Source organism: Hydra viridissima, unplaced genomic scaffold (assembly GCF_058129835.1).
Source record: "Hydra viridissima isolate aposymbiotic clone 2 unplaced genomic scaffold, HvirCarnegie_v1 scaffold_15, whole genome shotgun sequence".
Classification (NCBI taxonomy): Eukaryota; Metazoa; Cnidaria; class Hydrozoa; order Anthoathecata; family Hydridae; genus Hydra; species Hydra viridissima.
The window spans coordinates 121,219-142,513 of NW_028324314.1; the positions used below are offsets into that span (position 1 = coordinate 121,219).

General features: G+C 29.3%; 2 protein-coding genes and 2 pseudogenes across 2 annotated transcripts; 2 read left to right on the forward strand and 2 right to left on the reverse strand.

The window, feature by feature from the left end:
* The first annotated feature begins 1,128 nt into the window (after positions 1-1,128).
* On the forward strand, positions 1,129-3,183 carry LOC149878003 (uncharacterized; annotated as a pseudogene).
* A 2,500-nt stretch (positions 3,184-5,683) lies between these two features.
* On the forward strand, positions 5,684-21,245 carry LOC145185098 (uncharacterized). Its single transcript, XM_090072875.1, has 4 exons — positions 5,684-6,487; positions 10,844-10,896; positions 10,971-11,225; positions 18,551-21,245. Exons 1-4 carry the CDS (start codon positions 6,459-6,461, stop codon positions 20,929-20,931), a joined length of 2,718 nt encoding a protein of 905 aa, XP_089929001.1. The 5' UTR covers positions 5,684-6,458; the 3' UTR covers positions 20,932-21,245.
* Positions 8,031-9,120, reverse strand: LOC149878004 (uncharacterized). The gene has a single exon (XM_090072876.1). The coding sequence runs from the start codon at positions 8,634-8,636 to the stop codon at positions 8,298-8,300; it is 339 nt and encodes a 112-aa protein (XP_089929002.1). The 5' UTR covers positions 8,637-9,120; the 3' UTR covers positions 8,031-8,297.
* Positions 8,715-9,734, reverse strand: LOC149878005 (uncharacterized; annotated as a pseudogene).
* Positions 21,246-21,295: the final 50 nt, after the last annotated feature.

Sequence of the window (21,295 nt, forward strand, 5' to 3'; positions counted from 1 at the left end):
ACTTGTTGAATCCTTAAAAGTTAATCAAAAAGCAATTAATTCTATTTTTCTGGTGCTTGTAGTATATTGCAATTCAGTTTGTTAGTTTCTAGCAATTTCTTATTTGCAGGTATTTTGCAAACGTTTTTGGATTTTGAATCTGTGTAGCGTTACTATCTTCTGTCATTTTTACTTTGCGCAAAATGTTGTAATAGATGCCATCTTGTTTTTAATTTTTATCATGATAATTCAGCTTAATCCTTCCATTCATATTGAGCTAAACGCATGAAACGAAAAAAATTTACCTCTTTGATTTAATAAATTTGTGAATTAATATCCACAAATTTTTTTAATATTTCTAGTCTGTGCAATTTGCAAGTAATGTTTGTAAACATTCCTTTTCACTTACATCATTAAATTAAAATACAGATCTAACATGGTAAAATCAGTGCCTTGATTCCTCTATTATATCAACATTTTCAAATTTCAAATTGTATTTTGACAAGTTCAAAAATAAAGAAATAAAATCGCTGAGGAGGCAGCGATGCAAAGCCGTAAATAATATCAAAATTTTTATTTGCTTGTTGTATATTTTAGCCTTTCCTCCCCTAAACTTCGGTTCGTAATTGAATATAAATAATGTAAATTCCATAAGCTCTGATTAGCTCCATTTGGAATAATGACTACTTGTTTCAGAACTTAAACAGTAGAAAGGGGGTGGGGAAATAAGGTTTTTCAATCTTATTATGTAATAAAGATTACTACTTTTGAAACACCAAAATCAGTTGAAACCCTAAAAATGCGATCAAAACCTTTTTCCGGATTTAAAGTAAAATTCTATGGAGTTTTTGTAAATTTATTGAGCAGTCTAAAACAAAATTAAGATTTAAAGAAGCTACAATTTTTTTTCATGAAGTAGAAACGTTTAAAAAAGTGTGATATATTTTCCTGGTCTCACACCCTAAATATAAAAAAGCATTGTATTTTCAATAATTAAACTTCGTATTTTCAATAATTTTTTTATTACTTTTAAGAAATTTTTCAGAATAAAATGATCTAATAAAAAAAATCAAAACTTTTGCCTTTTCTGTTTGATATCTTTTATTGTTTTTATCGCGTTTGTTAGTGGTTTTATCCCGGCCTCAAATGATGCGCACATTAAACAAAGATCATACAAGTTTTGAAAGTGACTACTTTGAGTGTTTCAATTGCAACAGCTGTGCAGAAGCTATGACTGTAATAAACTTTTTCTGGTTAACTTTTAAACGATTTCTTAAGGTTGCAGGTGAATCGGCTTTACTTAAATGCCGTCTATTATCAATAGGGTAGGGTGGGGTACGTGGGTCTACGGGGTAATCTGGGTCTAATTCATATTTATATGTTATATTGTTAATGGCTTTAGGTATAAAGTTGTAATTTTTACTATTAGTTTAAAATACAATCCAGCTATGTTGTTAGAAACGGCACTTTTTTAGGTTAAATGCTAGATACATCAACAAAGTCATTTTTTTCTCCGTTTTTAAACTTCAGTGAGAATATATTCAAATAAGGCATAAGCTTATGAAAAATGGTAATTTTGAAAGTTAAATTACTTTGTTTTAAGGATAGTATACCTTAAAGACACCAACGCACATGGTTTGTTTAAAACTTGAAGTATGATTAGGTGGGGTAAAGTGGGTCTATGCATGTATATTATTATGATATGTAATTACATTATCGAAGTTACTGTTAGTAACATTATAAACCTATTAGTTTCATCAGACCTAACTATTTTTGTTTTAATAGTTCTTTAGTCCGATAAAACTCTTACGTTTGAAGTTTATATCTTTGAAGTTTATATTAAGGAACGTGTATTTATTTGTATGAAAGGCTATGTTCTCCTATTTCAAATAAGGTCAAATAAAATAATAAAGACCTATTTGGTGTTAAGATATTTTTTTTGTGATATGTTATGATTTATGCTAGTATTTCACTAAAAATTTAACAGATTTTTCATAAATATTCCTTTAGAAAGTAGATGTTACAATAAAAAAATAATACCCAAGAACAATGCTGATAGTTTGGAAAGAGCAATTATGTCAGTATGTGAGAAAAAAAAAGGACTATTTATCATGCTGCTAAAGAATGTTCCGTTCCTAAAGAAACATTGAGACGAAGAATAAAGCAACAAGAATTTAATGCAAACAAGCGTGAAGGTCAAAAAAGTGTGCTAAGTGATAATGATGAAGCCATGATTCTAGCTTCAGCGTAGTATTGTCAAAGATATGGTCTTCCATTAGATTCTCTTGACATTTGTAATTTAGTTGCCCAACTTTGCACAACGAGGAGGATGAAAACTCCTTTCTAAAATTGTATTCCTGAGAAAGATTGGATAAATTGTTTTAAGAAGCGTCATGTTGATAAACTTCTATTTCGCAAACCTGAAATACTTACATTTTCAAGAGCTAAAAGTTTAACACGTAAACTTGTAGATAAATTTTTTACTATTTTATCTGATGTAGTTCACAATGATAACATTATACAAAGTAGTGTATACAACCATGACGAGACAGGGCTCTCAACAAATCACTTAACGAAGAGAGTATTTGTAGATCCAAAAGTAAAAATCTTATGAACTAGCTGCTTCTTCTGGTAAAGCTATGTACTCTGTGCTGTTGCGTGTGTCTACAGATGGATGATATCTTCCACTGTTTGTTGTTTTTAAGGGAGAAGGCTATCTGTATTCTAGATGAATAAAAAATAGACCACCAGGAAGTGCTTTTGGGCAATAGCAAGTGGATGGATGCAAGACTGGTATTTTACTTGAATTTTATAATTTTCATTTTTTTCTTTCAAATTTTTTTTTTTTTTTACTTTTTTTAATTAATGTATTTACACTGAACAGCCTTTGTTATTCTTGAAGACGGTACAAATGATTCAATAGAAGTAAATACATTGTTCGTTTAGGTTTGTCGAGCAATATACACCATTTATTGACCAAGATCAAAAACCAATACTCTTGCTTTATTATGGTCATGGCAGTCATTTAAAATATGGTACTATAAAAGCGGCCATAGACAACCATATCCAAATTGTTTGTCTTCTGCCAAATTGCTCACACGCATTAAAACCGTTAGATGTGGCTGTCTTTGGACCATTAAGAATGAGTGGAGAAAAATTTTAAAGCGGTTTGGAAGAGAAACACAACACAAAAATATTGATTAGACAGCTTTTACAGGGTTATTGAAACAACTGTGTCAGAGACTCTCTCCAGCAAATGCTATTGCAGGATTTCGTGGTACAGGTATCTCACCATTAAGTAAAGAAAAGATGGAAAGAATAACAGGTATTTACTTTCTCAATCAAGCACCTGAACGTTATAGCCCTGAATCTCTAAGATTACAAACACCAAAATCAGCTATGCAAGAAGCTTTAAGGTCAATTGAATATCCTAATATATCTGCAGACACAGTAGCAATAATAGAACAACAATAAAAAAAAAATAAGAAGAGAGTTCAAATAACATGTGGAGAACTCCGTACAAATGAAAAAGTTAAACGACGGTTATTCGAGGAACAAAATGTCTGAGAGGAAAAAAACCAAGTTTAAAAAAAATGTACAAAAAAAACTATTACCTCTACTTAAGTATCAAAACAATACCCAAAAATATCAAAGAAGTGCCTAAAATAGCACGAATGTGACCATAAAAGTGCAGTGATCAAAAAAATAGTTATTCTTTATAAAACACTTTATTAAAACATTTTTATTTCTGTTTTAAATTGCCATTTTTTTTACTTTAATTTGTCCGAGTTTTTAATTCTTATTGTTTTGCTGTGTATGTTTGCACTTTTACAATAAAAATATCTTAAGACTACTTTTTAAAATAAAACCTTGTATATATACTATAAGAAAGGTACGTGCATACAGAATGTATTTTAGAGTTTTCATAAGCAGCAGTATTTTAAACTAAAACAACCAATATTTTGTGTAGACCCACATTACACCATAACGTGGGGTAATGTGGGTTTATACAAGCATCTTCAAATATTGGTTCCCAAGACTTATTGTTTGTATTTTAATTAATAGTTTTTTGTTAAATTTGTTTATTAGGATGTCCAATCATGATTTTAAGACATCTTTTTTCAGAAAGCCGATACCTAAACAATATTTATTTTTAACGCATAGTCAGAAATAGGCAAATATAGACTCAGATTACCCCACTCTATCCTAGAAATAAAATAAAGTCATTCCTACTTAGGGTTCTCTAAAGCTATTACTGATAGATAATGTTTTTAGAGAACCCTAAGTAAAAATGTCACTTACATATATTGATTTTTCATCACAATTTTATTATTGTTGCGGTAATCAAATCGTCATAAAACAATTAATGTCCACCTGATTAATATGTATAATAGCGTGATTATCGAAACCTCGCTTTCTTGAAGTAACTTGTCAAACAACAACGGACTCGAGCAACTCTTCTACCTCTAGCTGTGAAGTACGATCTCTTCTTTGTATTTAGTGCATACTTGTATAACAATACTCTCATTATATAGTAATAAATTCAACTCGTTTTACAATACGGCTCTTGCGTAAAACAACGATTATAGCTGGTTGTAATAGGTATTAGTTACGCTACAGTAAATCCTTTAAACATAACTAAGTAACCATAAATTACAGGCAATTAACATAAAATATTATGAGTGTGGCTGTGGAGTACTGTGTTAGGTAAGGGCGAGAAGTGGGAATAGCTTGGTTAAGAATGAACAAGGTTTAATCTAAAAGGGCTAAACTTATAATCGCCGTCCTCAGTATATTCTGTAATATAATAAAACTCAACAGATGTTCTATTTATGTGTAATGGTTAGCACTCTTACTCTTATAACTTTTATATAATACAAATAATATTCTCTTGCGTTTCTTGCAGTGTTCAATACTGTTCATTTCAATTACTCCTCTTTCTTTTATATCTTCTTTTATTACAATTATTTTTCCTTTAATTAAATGTTCTGGTTATTCTCCAACAATTAATATTAAAACCTTCTTCTTTTAGTCAACTGCTTATTAAACTGCTTATAAAACTGCTTGTTCATCAAAGACTCTTCTTATCACAAAATTCTTTCTCTTCTTTAAAATCCTCTTTAAATCTCTAAAGAGCTCTTTCTCTTAAATTTTTCTTTTAAATCTGTTCTTCTAAAGAGACGACCGTACTCATTAGTTGCTCTAATCTCTATATCTCCAAATCTATAACACTCACTGTTTTTTGAGCTTTTATATTTTTTTGCTTTTTTTCTAGTTGCGATATCTTTTCATTTATTTATATGACAGGCAGATGAGTCCTCATGTTTACGTCTTTTCTCAATTGTTTTTAACTTTTCTTCTTTCCGTTATATCGTCTACTTACATGATAGATTGATGAATCATCGTGTATAAGTCTTTTCCCAGTCGTTATTCTGATTTATCTTCTTTTCGCTTTATTTAAATGGCAAGTTGAATTAGTCTACGTGTGTACGTTTTTTCTCAGTTGTTGTTTTTAGCTTAATCCTTTTTGCTTTATCATTTATTTATGTGAAGAGTGGACGAGTCATCTTGTGGGTATCTTTTCCGATCGTTGTTTTTAACTTTTCTTATTACCGCTTTATCATTTACAAGTCTTCGCGTTCGCGTCTTTTCTCAGTTGTTTTTAACTTAATTCTTTTTTTTGCTTTATCATTTACGCGTCTTCGTGTTTACGTTTTTTCACAGTTGTATTTAACTTTTTTTCTAACGCTTTCTCACTTATTTATGTAAAGAGTTGGTGAATCACCTTGTGTAATTTTTTTTTATCAATCGTCGTTTTTATTTTAGTTCTCCCTCCTCACGATGTAAAAAAATGTCGTTAATAAAAAAACCTTTTTTTGTTATACCGTTAATGGACTCTACTTAACAGAAAAAGCTTTTATGCTTGAAAAATTTTTTGTTTTGCCACCAAAAGTTTTTTTAATGTCAAGTTAAGTCAAAATTGTCTGCACAAGTTTTTTTCAACGTATATCACAAAATTTGCCCGATTAAAATTTTGCATCTTATTCAATACTAGCGCCAGTCTAGATTTCAACATCTTATTAATTATCTTTAATCCTTTCACAATAGTTTATAACAATAGTATAAAAAAAGTTTATATACTTCAAACTTTTGAAATTGAAAGTTCAACAACTAAAACAGGATTACTCCGTTCTCAGATTGGTTCGTCGCAGAGTTTAGTTATTTCTCATTATACAAAATCAGTTTAAACTATTTGTTAATTTGATCTGGTTTTTTGCTTTTTTACATGATATTTATAAGTTGCTGATGCATGATTCAGTTTTTTCTGCTTAGCGTTGATGTTAAAGCTTCAATTTTAAAGTCGTTCTTGAGCTGGTTTAAATAAGTTCAAGAAAAACTGTTAAAACAAACACTAGTTTTGTTTATCAGCCAGCGGTTAGAATGAAGATCTCAGAAAAAGAATATATTCAGTAAGAAAAATGGAGATACCAAAGCAAAAAGTGAACCGGTATGTCATCTATTTTTTCTACTTGTATCACTTGTTCTCTAACAACTTAGTTTTCATAGTTAGAAAAACCGGTAAAATTAGAAGAAAAAATGGTTTTGCGAAAGTCAATAAATAAAGTAGAAAGAAGCGAGATTTTTTAAATAACTAATTTTTTTACTGAATATCAGAACTTAAACATGAGAAGTTTAATACCAGAAACTTAATATCAGAAAACAGTTTAAGAGAAGACTACTTTAACATTATAAAAAAGGCTGAAAAATCTGTTTAAAAAAGAAAGATTTTTTTTTGTTACTCTACTCATCTGATTGAGTAATAGCATTTTCAAAAAAACTCAGCAATTCTTTAACAAATAGAGAAATAGAACAATGATTAGTGCTCATTCTCTTCATGAGTTTTCTAATTATTGAAAAAAGTAAAATATATCAGCGAGGGGTTTAAAACCAGCATAAATTATCATAAGTTACATATTCATAATACTTAGTGTTAACTTTAAAGTAAACATATGATAAACTATTTCATCAAAAAATATAGAAAAACAAATTTTAAAAGTTTCCATAAGCACAAAGACATTTCCGGAATAACAAAACATTGCGCGAGGTTGGAATTACTTTGCTCTAACTCCATGTTTTTCCGAACTGAGAAAATCAAGTTCAAAGTTTTAAAAGGACCTGTAGACCACTTAAACATAAAAGACGTAAACAAATTAGATTCATTTTAATTTGCCATACTTGCTACCACAGTTTAAAAGTAAATACTTCAAAAGATATAATGTGCAGGTATCTGAATTACCACACCCTGATTTGGAGATAGAACAATATAATACACCGTTTTTTTTATAAAATACAATATTATTTTGTTCTATCTCCATTTTTTATATAAAAGTATGATACAAATTAGTATTTTGTATATAGATTGTAGCAAGGTAAAGAACTGTTTAGCATATCTCTGTTTTATTGGAATAAAATCTTACTTTAACTAGTGAAAAAACTTTATAAATGCACTATTTATAAAGTTTTATAATCTAATGTACCAAAATTTTTACAAAAAAATTAAACTTTGGTTGAAATAAGTTCCAAGAACATATGATCCAAAATACATTTCACCGTGAAATGAATTTCAAAGATTAAATTCAGCAATCTAAGGACCTCTGTTTAATTCATTAAAAACAACAATTTCAATAAGAAGCCCATTTAACACCATAACATAAACATAAAACATAAATATTTTGACATTAAAATAATTATTTTAAAATACTATTATAAAATATTATGTCTACAGCAGGCATATACTTGAACATATTTTAAAGGTCCCGAGCTTTATCATTAGAAATTTGAGCTCAGTGGTTTAAGGGAGAAGCCATTGGTACAACTGCAAGAGGTCTTGTCACAGATAATTCAGGTGATGGATTGTTAGGAAGACGCTTAATTCGCACTTCTGAACAAACATCAGTAAATGACTTTCTGTAGTATATATTATCTGAAAACTCTGCCCTGAATACCAGATGGTTTATTTGGGTATAGGGAACAAGGTTATAATTAAAATAGCCTGCAATAGCTGAAAAATCCTTAAAATCCAATCTTTTCATTTGGTAGGTAGAAAAAGGATTTCTCTTTCAAATATTAGCAATTGCTCTGATTAAACCCAGTGGACTACATATTTCAAGAGGAGCTAGGGCTCTGTCAATTTGGCTATGTTTATTGTCAACCTCTTGTATACTAGAATGCCCTGATTCACAGAACTTTTGCTCTATTACCGTGATTTTTGGGTAACGTATCAAAAACTCACGTAAGGTAATGGACATGTGACTACTTCAATTTTGAGGTACGCAGGAATCAAACCATAGTATGAGTTTATTAACATCTGGGTGGTCAGCAATTATCTTCTCTAGCAAGCACGATACACTACTTGCAAGGTCATTTCCTACACGACCTGAAATGCCTTCATGCCAAAGCATACAATAACCTTTTTTATTAAGGGAGCAATGCCCAGTTAAATTATAAGCTGAGAGTTTACGTTTGTAAAAATATGCTCCTGTGTTTGATTTTGGTAAACTTATTACATTTTCAAGGTCAATGTATATTACAGCTACATTTTTATCCTTAAGTTTGCGGTCTTTTTCACGTTCTGCTCGATTTTCATTCTTCAACATTACTTGTTCGGAAAATTTTGGGTTTGCTCCTCAGTAGGATTTACTACATTATGGTATTCATAACATGTATCACATAAATCAGTTTTTAGCTTTTAAAATTCGATGTTAAAGTCAAGCTCAAATATGAATCTATACATATGCTTCTTAACAGGGGCAATATTCTTTTTTTCGCAATAGGTAGAGTTCATACATTTTATTAAGATTTAAAAAAGCTTCAAAATATTTTTTTTTTGTTCTTTTGCGACAGTAGTATGATGGTACACGTGGAAATTCATTGATATGATCTTTAACACTTTGTTTTGATCTTTGATCTACAACCTTTTTGGTGTGTTTCCCCCAATTTGAAAAGGCTGGGTTTCCAGTAGCATCATTCTTGTTTTCATGATGATAATAAACTCTTCTACTACTTATATATAAAGTAGTGAGATAAAATTCTTTATAAACTCGAGTTTGCAAATCACCAACAAAAAGACTCTAATAAAATGAATATGTTTTTTGCGAATTTTCATTGATGGTTCGATGACGTTTCTTCTGGAGTCGTTCAGTAGTTCTACTGTAGAAATGCTTTTTTTGGGTGTCATCCATAGACCAAAAATTAGAAAATATATGTGTTCGTTCTTCATCACTGATATGTTGTCTACATTTAAATTTACAAGAATTTAAACTGTCTTTCCTTGTGTTTACAGACTTGCATGGAACATTTTCTCCTTTTCTACTTTTATTTTTTAAGCTTGACCAGATTGTCTCAACTGCTTCCTCACATTCTGTATCCAATTTTTAGTTGCTGACTTTCGTTTCCTAGTTTGGCCTCCATATGGGGGCAGACGACTAGCTGATGCTATTACAAGTGTACCATTAGGTTATCCAAGAACAGTCCGATCAGTTTCTAAACGCGAAAACGCGAAAAAAGTTGAGATGAAAAATTTTATACATAAAACTGAAGGTAGAAGAGTTTGCTAAATATTTTCTGTACATTTAAAAACCAACTTCTTCACTCTTATGAAAAAGGAAAATGAAAATGCCATCATTGTGTACTTTCACAAGAAATAAAGCTAACTGATTTATCGTTGGTGAATTGTTTAATGCTTGATAATACATTTAACGTTTATTCGAAATGATCAAAAATTGTAAAACATAGATAGTATCTTAATTAATAACACACAGTTTAAAAGTCAAAGTGTTTGAGGATCAAAAACAAAGTGTCTTCAGCTTTGGTTTGCTAAGTTAGAAAAAGATTTATTTACAGAAAGAAGAGCCATAGTGAAATTTGATAGACATTTGTTTTCTTATGCTTATTCATCAAAAGACAAAAGATTTACTGTTTTGTCTTCTGATGAATAAACATAAGAAAGCTGTTAAAACTTTTGGGAAAATGTAATGAAGCTTTAGAAATATACAATCACAGTTTTTACCTTCTGATCAAGATTTTAGGCGTATAGAAAAAGTGGTACGCAAAAAAAGAAACCATTTTTTCTCTTCGAGATAATTACAGAAGTTTTTTAGAGCTTAAATCAGTACAAAAACTATAATTTTGTCACAAATAAGTTGTTCTCCAAAAAATGTGCCAAATTTGAAAAATCCCTCACATTTTAAACTGTTTTAAATATAGTCTAAAAAAAAAAAAGAAAATATGTATATTATGACTTATGTCCCTTTTTGCTTTTTACTTAAGCTTCTATGTGCATATTAGACATCAAAACTTTTCTTTAACTTATTGCTATATTAATCATTATTTCAAAATAATGCCATAAGTATTAATTTAAGCAGATCTCATTTATGCAGGCACTGCTGCATTATTTAAAATTGCTCAACTTTTCTTTCAAATTAACTCCATGGGGAAAAGTGGATCATTAGCATCGTTTTTTTTTAAAGATGCAGATACCTCGTAAGTCAAGCCACAGTAACAGTCAATTAATTCATTTATTGATGGAAAAAAACGTATTTTAACAAGAAGAGGTTTACTGGGATCATTGTTTCATTTCATTTCCCAACAGTTCGTGTTCAGTGAGTTATGGTTTTTCTGAAATATCACATCGAAATATATCAAATGGTTTAATTGGCTTCAACATCTCCATTTTTATTATCATTTAAATTTGACGTAACACTGGTTTTCTTACACTCAGTTATTAACCATGAAAATAGTTTGCTGAAGCATTTTGGAATTTAGTGAAACTTAATGTTACCAATAACTAACTTCTTTTTCGTAGGACAACTTTAAATGACGAAGTTGTCATGGAGAACGAGCTCGATGATATTAAGGGTAAATATATACTTTTAGCATTTCCCATTAGAGACAGAATTTCAATTTTTTTAAAAAGAAACCTTTTCTCTTAGTTGAAAAATTTCCACAAGATATATTTACAACGCTCGCTGATTTTTTGAATTATGATTGGCAAAATTTTGCTCGATGTCTTTTGGTTGATGACTCAGCAATCAATAATGTAAAAGAAGAATTTGAAACTACGAGAGAACAAACTTTGCAAATACTGAACCAATGGCGTAAGAATAATCCATCAAAAAAATGGCGATATGTGAAAAGCGGATTACTTTTTTGCAACCGAAAAGATTTGGTCAGTGAATGCGAAAGAAGTAGGTATTTTGAGCTTGATAGTTTTTATGCCACCCCTCGTGTAATGTTCTTCAGCTATCCCTAAATATTCATTAAATATATATATATAAAAAAAAAAAGGACGCAAAATATACAAAATTAAGTAAACCACTCAAAGCAGCTAAATTTTTTTTTTTACTAAAAAAATATATTTTTGAAAAGAACAATGTACCTTTCGTTTATAGTTGTTTTTTTTGCAAGCCTTTCAGGTCTTTTTTATCAGCAAAAACATTTACCAATTATCCGGTTTACATTCACATTCGTTTTAACAATTATCCGGTTTATATTCATATTCATATTTCTACAAAAAAAAAAGGTATATTTAAGGCGTTATTGCATTTAATTATCTAATTTAAAATATTAATCATTTGTAAATATAAAATAAAAACTGAACATGTGTAAGGACTTAAAGTTCGCTGTTTAAATCTTTTAACACATTCATGCATTTCGCGTTTTATCATATCCCCCATCCCAAGCAACCAGGCTATATGATAATTAACATTTCATATCTCACATTGATATATATCAAAATTAGCATAAAATAAAATGACATTGACATATACCAATATCCATTTTGAGTAAAGTAATATGCCAAACTTCTTATGGCAAATATATGTCATTTAAGGTGGTACACCATTATTAAAAATCGAAAAAATCATTTTTTCAATTTTAAAGTTTTTAAGTAATATAATTACCGTAGGTTACGAATTTCATTTTAGTTTTAAATAAAAATAAAGCTTACCCTATTAAAAATCAGTTTTTAATGATGCAGTTTAGGCATTTTCATAAATTTGTCCGCAGCAAAGGATTGTTTATTCTGGTGCTATGTAAAAAGGAAGCTATCCCACAAAATACTATAAAAATTAAGACAAAAAAACTTCATTTGTGTGAGTGCCACTCTAAAACTACTTTTTATTTGTTATTAAATGCTTTTGGCGCTGTGTGTTACATGAATTTTAACGGATTTCTTGAGTAAATGTCTAAATACTTTACAAAAACCACAACTTTCTTCGGCTAATTTTCTGTATTGTCACCCTGTTGCAGTAGTAAATCTTCCATCAATATTGTAAGTAATGATTTTGTAAATAAAAGCAATTTTTCTGCTTATGATGATCAGTCTAATTACTGCTATAATTTTATGAACACTAACATTTTAGAAGAAATAATTACCCCCATAGGCTGCTGTCCAAAATGTTCTGCAAATGTTATCTTTAACCATGATGCTAAACTTAAAAAAGGTTTATCACACTGTATATTTATTTCATATGCATCTTCCCAATGGGAGCAAAAGTTTTACTCTAGTAAAACTATAAGCAAAACAGTAAAATCCAGGTTTACCTAATGCTACAAAAACATTTATAAAACCAATATTTAACGATTCAATGTCCAAAGATCTTCTTTCAAAATGTCTACATGGATCAACACAAAATAACAACGAGTCTTTAAATGCTTTAGTTTGGAAACGTTGTCCAAAATATGTTTTTGTTGGAGTTGATGTATTAAATTTAGGCTGCTGTTCTGCAATCATTAATTTTAATGATGGAATTAATGGTATCAATAGGGTTTTTGAAAAAATTTATTTAAAACCAGGGTATTTTTCCTCAAGTTTTTAGGCATCGTCTGATTTGAAAAGAGTTAGAAATATGGAAAAAAAAAATTTAATGAAAAGGAAAAAAGCAGGCGAAAGCAGTTACGAAGTATTCATAAGGGATTTTTGGACAGAGATGAGGAAGAAGAGAGTTTATGTTATGGTGCAAGAGAATTTTAGTTTTACTTTTTTTTTTATTTCAATAGGTTATTTTTTGTGTTTTCACATTTTTATTTGAAGTGTTTAATGTTTTTTTTTGTTTAAATGCGTTTTTCTCAGTTTCTTAATATTCACGACTTTGCGGTAATTATCTCTTGATTCTCTTATCCGATTTTCATCAAGTTTTCAGGAATTGTTCCTTTAGTTATTATGGATGTCCCCTACCACTTTTATTGCATTTTCCTATTTTCCTTAAAATTTGAAAATCATTTTTCTTATAAGAGCTTGCAATGAACTTTAAAATTCAAAAGTCTTCCTCGTCATCTTTACACTTTCTCTTCACACTTTGACCAATCAAATATGACCATTTGTGATATGCTAAATTTATGTTGATTTTGTTTAGTTTATATGCCAATTCAAATGACACTTATTAATTTTAAATGTCAAAAATTAATTTTTTAGTTCCTAAAACGATTGGCAGCTGGATGCAATTTCGGTTAGCATCAATTAACTTAAATGCCGCTTGTTGAATAAAAAGAAAATTGTTTTGGTATTTTTTTCGACTCAAATTATTTATTTAAGTATGGGTTCAAAATATCAAAACATTTTGATATTATTAATTTAATATTGCCATGCCAAAAAGCACTCCGGAACTACAAATCAATTAAAAGACATTTAAAATGAAACTAGAATTGGCATTGACATCAATTGCTAATTAAAAAGTTGATTGTAAAATGTCAAATTCTTTGCTAATCTTGTATCAAAAAGCTAAAGCGGACATAGGAATGTCTGGTTACTACTTATCTCACTGGGTAAATTACAAACGCAAAAAAAGCTTTCAATTTTTGTAAAATATTTTTTTAAGAATATTGATTTCGATTTTGTGATATTTTTATTTACTAGCAAAAAGCAACCCGTAATTCGGGTTATGGTCAGTCTGTTACTTAATTTATAGTGGCTGTTTTCCACAACTTAAAGTTGCAAAACCTTAACTAATACCCTTTCAGAAAAACGCCTTCAAATTGAAAAAGTTAAACCATCTGTAAACTTAAATAAAAACTATGCGGAGGTAAAATAATTTACCAATTATTTAACATAGAATAATTTACAACTGACATAGGTCAAATCAGTGTAAGGCAGAACCACTTTCCTCGACATTGCTAAGTTCAAAACAATACTTTTTTAGTTTCTGACACAAATAATAACACTTCTTCATGCTTTAAATTGATGAAAAAGTAAAACTAAACTCCTGTTATATATTTTATAACATGAGCTTTAATAAGATTAATATAAAGCGAACGTAAATTATACATGAGTTTTATATTTTTAAATATACAATTTTTTAGTATCCCCTTGATACATGTTTCTTTAAAAAAGGAAATTGTCTTTAAAACGTTAAATGCACACAACTAAATAAATTTATTAAAAATAACTGATCATTTGACCATTACTATATATGGCACTAATCTGACCCTCTTCATATATGCCCTCTTTGTTTCAATAGTTTTTAGTAAAGGACCTCCCTTCCCCGTTTTTACCTTAATGGTGGTCAGGAGAATAGAATTATTTTTAATAAGAGTAATCAAGTTTTTGATTGAGACTTTTTACCAGAATAATAAAATGTAAAACAATGATTTACATTAATAAGAATTTTTTCTTTTTAATATATATATGAATTTTTTCTTTCCTCAAAAGTGTTGCAATTGAAAACTAAGCTAATTAATTAGTTAAACACATTACAAAATTTAAGTTACTCGATATTTGACAAATGCGCGAATCTAAAATACTTCCCAATCAACACAAAACATCACAACAATAACACATAACAATAGAATATTTACACCCTTGATCCTAAAATCCAGCGAAAATAACAAACCAAATTAAAATATGAAAGGCAAAATTAGAAAACCAATTTAAAGTAAACTATATTTATCTTTTTACTAAACATATAAATACATAAAAATATATTTGTTTTTATATTCAATATTAGTTATTCAATTACTTCAAATTTAGGACATTTAAACACCCTAGATTTAAAGATCAAGGTTGCATACTCTCTCTTACACATTACGCTAAACATTAACAGACATTATTATGTGTTTCCAGAATAATTAAAAAAGGCTAGATAACACAACTTAGCTCTAAAGCAGTAACACCGCCTGGTATTAAATGCTGCCAAGTCACACCTCTGCTATAAGTACATCGCTTGGCTGGCAAGGTTATCAATCTTGCTCAACATAATGCCAAGTCACACCACTTTGAAAACATGGAAACAACATAATTTAAACATATATACAACTATAAACAAATATGGTTTCATATAAGACATATAAACATACTATAACACATATAAACATATTAAATGACAGGAATATTTATCAAAAACTATGAAAAAAATGTATTAAAATAATAAAAAAAATATAACATTATTTGTGTAACACTTTTCACCTACCATACCTTGAATGAGATGTTTATCAATTTTGAAAAACAAACAATTAAATGCCCTAGTTCTTGAACATGCAACTTATATTTGACCATGAGAGAAACACAAACGTTTTTTGAGATATACCCCAACTCTATCAAATGTTTGACCTTGACTTTTATTAATTGTTATTGAATAAGCCAATCTGACAGGAAGCTGACGACGTTTCAGAACAAAAGGTAAATTAAAATCTGATGGAGCTAACTGAATTCGAGGAACAAAAACCCTTTTACCACCAGAAACACCTGTCAAAACCTCTGCATCAATAGAATTATTTTGAAGAGTACATACTTTCATTCGAGTACCATAGAATAACCCAGCTTTGAGATCCAAATTTCTAAGTAGCATAATACACTGATCTCTATAATAACTGGATAGCGCATCTCTAATATCAAAATTGACGCCAAAGTCGCCATATTGGAAAGCCCCAGAACAATGAAATCTGATATGTGCGATAAAGCGATAAAGCGATAAAGCGATAAGCTGAAAAACAGAACTTAAAGCTTACGGGATTAAAATTTTTGGGGCTTTCCAATATGGCGATTTTGGCGTCAAAAAGTAAGAAGTTTTGCTCGGAGTTGCGCTATCCAGTTATTATAGAGATCAGTGAGCATAATAACACAACCAATTTTCAATTTTAAGCAATGAGGTGGCATACCTGAAGGAGTTAAGCTGTTCAAAAACTCAACAGGAATATTATTTGTTTTATTAAGGTATCAGTATCAATTTGATCAGCACTTAAATAAATTTTGATCTCACCCGGCAGACATTCAAACATTTCTTCATTGATAATTAATCAACATTAGTTGGTGTTAAATTCACGCGTTTAGAATAATCATTTTGATCAGCATCTCCAAAAATCTAATCAACGATTGATTCATTTTCTCTAATAATGCTCTGATTTGGTATTTCAATGCATCCTTTAAAAGGTCCTCCTATTTGACAGGTATTGTTCCATTCCCAAGTTTTAATAGCCATTGGGAAAACTCACCTTCGTCATCTTGTACTCTCATATTTTCAGTTAATGCAAACTTCACCTATTGCCAATGCAAAGAACATTTTATACACAATTCTACTACTTCACCTGGTTGTGTTTATACACAATTCTACTATTTCAGTTGTTGAACATTTTCATCAAAATTTTCTAGATTTAAGCCAATAAACTCATCAATAACAGGCAGATTGTAATCAGCCAGCATTTTTCCACTTTGAATAGTAATCTTTTCAATTTGATGAAAAGTAGCTTGTTCAGCTATTAGAAGTGGGATTGAGCAGTAAATGAAATCTTCCATCATAAAAGCTTTGCATGTATTCCTGAGATGTAAGGGATTGTCAGATTCGCGAAAGGTGAAAATAATTGAAAACAACTGTCTAATTTGCTTCGGTATACGTGTTAAAACCGCCTCAGAAAGAGTATTCCGCCATTCAGTGTCATCTTACAACAAACCTTTCAAAACACATGCTTCACGAAACGTTTCAAGGACAATACCATTAACAGTACGCATATCCTTCCAAGGTGTTGCTCCTTTTGCTTGCAAAATTAACAGTTTAAGAAAAAACAATTCTGCAGTTGGATTAACTTTATACATTCTTACTATCACCTTATTACCACCCCTTTGTCTAATCTTCCATTTACAATTTTTATCATCAAATACAAAGTGATGAGGAATGTCTACATAAGAATAGCAATGTGCTCTTTCATTTTCAGTATTTAACTTAAACCATGCCATTTGGTGCATATCACGTTTAGCTTCACGATCTAAAGCCATTTGTTCTGCTCCTTCTCTAAAATACAATAATTGATTTTAAGGTAGATGTTTACCAAGTCGCAGCCATTTGAAAACACGGAAACAACATAATATAAACATATGTACCAACTATAAACACAATAAATGTGTTTAAATATGTATATAAGGTTAAATATATACCTTATATTCATATTTAAACACATTTTTAAAACAATTATATAACAAATATTGACTCATAAACAAACAATAAAAACACTTTACATTAATGTTCTACTTTACATTATCGTAAAAACACATTAATAAAACAACTATAAAGCACTTATTACCACATACACATAAATATCAAAAAAGCATATATGGAAACAATAAACATGTGCAAACAAAAATTTTCAAAATGACGCGAGAAAATTTAAAAAGATTCAAAATATATATTTAGAAACAATACTCTTTACCTTCTTTTTTTCTTTTTTTTCATAAGAACTGTAATCCTCATTACAAAATTTAACTTTTACATACAATACATGTTACATTCCATATCAGTGTTGGCACAAAATTTAATTTATTTTTCTAAATTTTCTAAAAAAGAACAAAAATAGTTAGTAGCATCACAGAAATTTCAATGTAGTAATAACTATTTTATGGAAATAGCATTAGTATAACTTTAAATAACATCCATACCCCTATTTTCTTTCTAAAAAATAAGATTATAAAAACAAAACTGCAAAAAGAAAAACTAAAACAAACAAAATATAAACGATTTAAAAAGTTAAAATCCTTTCTACTTTATCTAATAAAAATTTAAATCCTTTCTAATTTATCTAATAAAAATTTAAGTCCTTTCTACTTTGTCTAATTGAAATTAAAATCCTTTCTACTTTACCTAATAAAAATGTATACATAACTATTTTATATACTTACTTTAATTATAAGATGATCTTAGCGATGATTATTTATCTTAATATAATTCTTTATGTAATACTGCAAGTTTAATAATAACTGCAAGTTTTTCAAAATAAATTTACAGATATTTCAATGGGAGTATTTTACGTGTGAAATGATTCTTCTAAAAAATAACTGTAATTGTGTTTTACGTAGCGGTTACAATTTTTATAAAAGTTAAGAAAAAGTTAAGAAAAAGAACGGTTAGTGATGCATTTTTTAAATGTATATTGTCGATTGGATCGTCCTTTAAGTCTTGGATATAATTTAAGTTTTTCCTATCAAAATTAAAACAGATAACAGCGAAATGCTGACCGTTCATATTAAAATTTCTTAAAACTCTTTAAAAATAAAGTTGCGTGTTAAAAAACAAAATGTTTTTATTATTAGAGTTAAAATCCCGACACTCCGCTTTTGGTATCCTTCCACCGACAAAAGTCTTCTTTTCACGTGACGATGAACTAAAACAAATTCACAAACGCGTTTACCAAACAAATCATTCTTGTAAATCATTCACGGTTTTAACTGGAATGTCTGGAGTGGGAAAAACTCAGCTGGCTAGAAAGTATGCAGCAACTTATAACGAGCATTTTGAAAATGTTGTGTGGGTGGATGCAGCATTTGACAAAATACAAGTTTCCATGACTAATCTCAGTCATCAAATAGGATTAAGAGTAACAGATTTTCAAGGTATTCCTTTCGATATTGAAGTAGTTTCTAGAAAAATACATCACTATTTTGAAAGAGAAAAAACGTTATACATCTTTGACAACGTAGATGATAAAAGTGTTAAAAACTTTAAAAAATACGTTTCATACAAAGAAAGTGCCTTTACTTTGGTAACATCGCAATGGAAGTCGTGGTCAACCGATGTTAATCAAGTGCAAGTTCATTCTTTTTCGCCTCAAGATGCGTTTCTTTTTGCAAAAAGAAATATTAAACAAGTAATAGCAAACGATGACGAAAAACTAAAAGAAATAGTCAAAGTGCTCCGATATCATCCACTCGCTATTAATCAAGCTATTCTCTATATAAACAACAATAACGTTTCTTTGCAGGAATATTTAGATCTTTATCAATCGAATCCAATTGAAATACTAGAGGAAGGTGTCCCCACCGAAGCGGAAACAAAGTCTGCAATAACATCAATTAACATAGTATTAAAAACAATAGAGGCTATGAATGAAAAGCCACTTGAACTTTTAAACCATTTATCGTATTGCGATGGTCAAAACATTACAAAAAAGTTTCTTCACGGTATTTCAAAACACCTGAAAATAAACGAAGAGCTTTTGATAAATCGAGCAATAAGATTATTAGTAAGTTATTCTTTGCTTGATCGTTTCGACGAAGACAATGATAGGTACACGATGCACGAAATGACACAATTAGCGTGTAAATATTATCAAAAACGCAAACAAATAACCGAAATATGCAACAAAAGTATCATCAAGTTTCTAAAACTACAATTGGAAGAGGTAAAAGAACACGTTGACGATGGGAAGCATTTCTATCACCATTTCATCCATATGTTTCGTTTTAACACACCGAAAATGTGTGAAGCGTTCAATCAACGGAGTAAGAATATTCGATGTTTCCTATCAAAAAATGGTTTTTTTCAAGCAGCAGTAAACATACTTAATGCTATTCAAAACCATAACAGAAAATCTTATGGAGCTGAAAATCAGATAACTTTAAAAACAGCACATGATTTAGCAATCTGTTTGAATGATATGGGAAAGTATGATGAAGCATTAAAAATTTATTATAAAATTGATAAAATACGAACTCATACTTTAGGTATCAATCATCAATCTACATGTAAGATAAAACATAGTATAGCATTCTGTTTGAATGATATGGGAAAATATAGTGAAGCTTTCGAAATTTATTATAAAGTTGATAAAATCCAAACTAAAGTTTTGGGTGACAAACATCTATCAACATTGATTACAAAAACTAACCTAGCAAGCACTTTGAAGTATATGGGAAAAATTAGTGACGCTTTAAAAGTTTATCTTCAAGTTTACAAAATACAAACTGATATTTTAGGTATGAATGATCCATTAACATTGGATACTAAAAATAATATAGCAACCTGTTTTTTTCTAATGGGAAATTATAAACAGGCTTTAAAAACTTTTAATCAAGTGGATGAAAAACGAACGGATATTTTAGGAATCAATCATCCATCAACGTTGAATTCAAAAAACAATATAGCACTCTGTTTGTGTTACTTGGGAGATTATAATGAAGCTTTAAAAATTAATTATCAACTTGATAAAAGTAAAACTGATATTTTAGACATCGATCATCCATTAACATTGGATACAAAAAACAATATAGCACTCTGTTTGACTGGAATGGGAAAATATGATGACGCTTTAAAAATTTTTTATCAAGTTCATAAAACACGAACGGATATTTCAGGTTCCAATCATCCATCAACATTGGATACAAAAAACAACATAGCAATCTGCTTGTATAGAATGGAAAACTATAAAAAAGCTTCAAAAATTTTTAATCAAGTTCATAAATTACGGAAGGATATTTTAGGTATCAACCATCTTTCAACATTGGAAACAAAAAATAATTTAGCACTCTGTTTATGTGGAATGGGAAAATATAATGAAGCTTTAGAAAACTTATTTCAAGTTGATAAAGTAGGAACGGATATTTTAGGTATCAATCATCCATTAAGAACGGGTACAAAAAGAAATATAACATTTTGTTTGATAGTAGGCTTTTTGAAAAGTATGAAATGGATATGAACGGAAAATCGAAATTGTCAAATATTTAAGATAATCGTTTTCGAAATGGTCGACCTTTATTTTAAATGTAATTCTTAAAGAAAAAAACTTTTACTGGTACATATATTTAAATGATTTTCATATCATTTTTGTTTGGAATTTTGTATTGCTTGAATATTGTTTTTATCCAATGAACGATAGAATGTTTGCTGACGATGGAATTTTGAGCTAAATAGAAATATGATGGAGAAATGCATATTAAAAAAGAATTTGTATTAATTCAATAAAGACAGCAAATAAATAAAAGTTTCTTTGAAAGAATAAAAAGTTAAAAATAATCATTTTTTATAGCAAAAAAACTAGAAACATTACGGTTAAGGGTCTG

Excerpts from the sequence above, each read along its gene's own strand:
- LOC145185098 (XM_090072875.1), top strand. The coding sequence starts at position 6,459 with ATGGAGATACCAAAGCAAAAAGTGAACCG. Across the intron at positions 6,488-10,843 it reads CCAAAGCAAAAAGTGAACCG|GACAACTTTAAATGACGAAG; the intron begins GTATGTCATCTA and ends TCTTTTTCGTAG. Across the intron at positions 10,897-10,970 it reads CGAGCTCGATGATATTAAGG|TTGAAAAATTTCCACAAGAT; the intron begins GTAAATATATAC and ends CTTTTCTCTTAG.
- LOC149878004 (XM_090072876.1), bottom strand. The coding sequence starts at position 8,636 with ATGTTGAAGAATGAAAATCGAGCAGAACGTGAAAAAGACCGCAAACTT.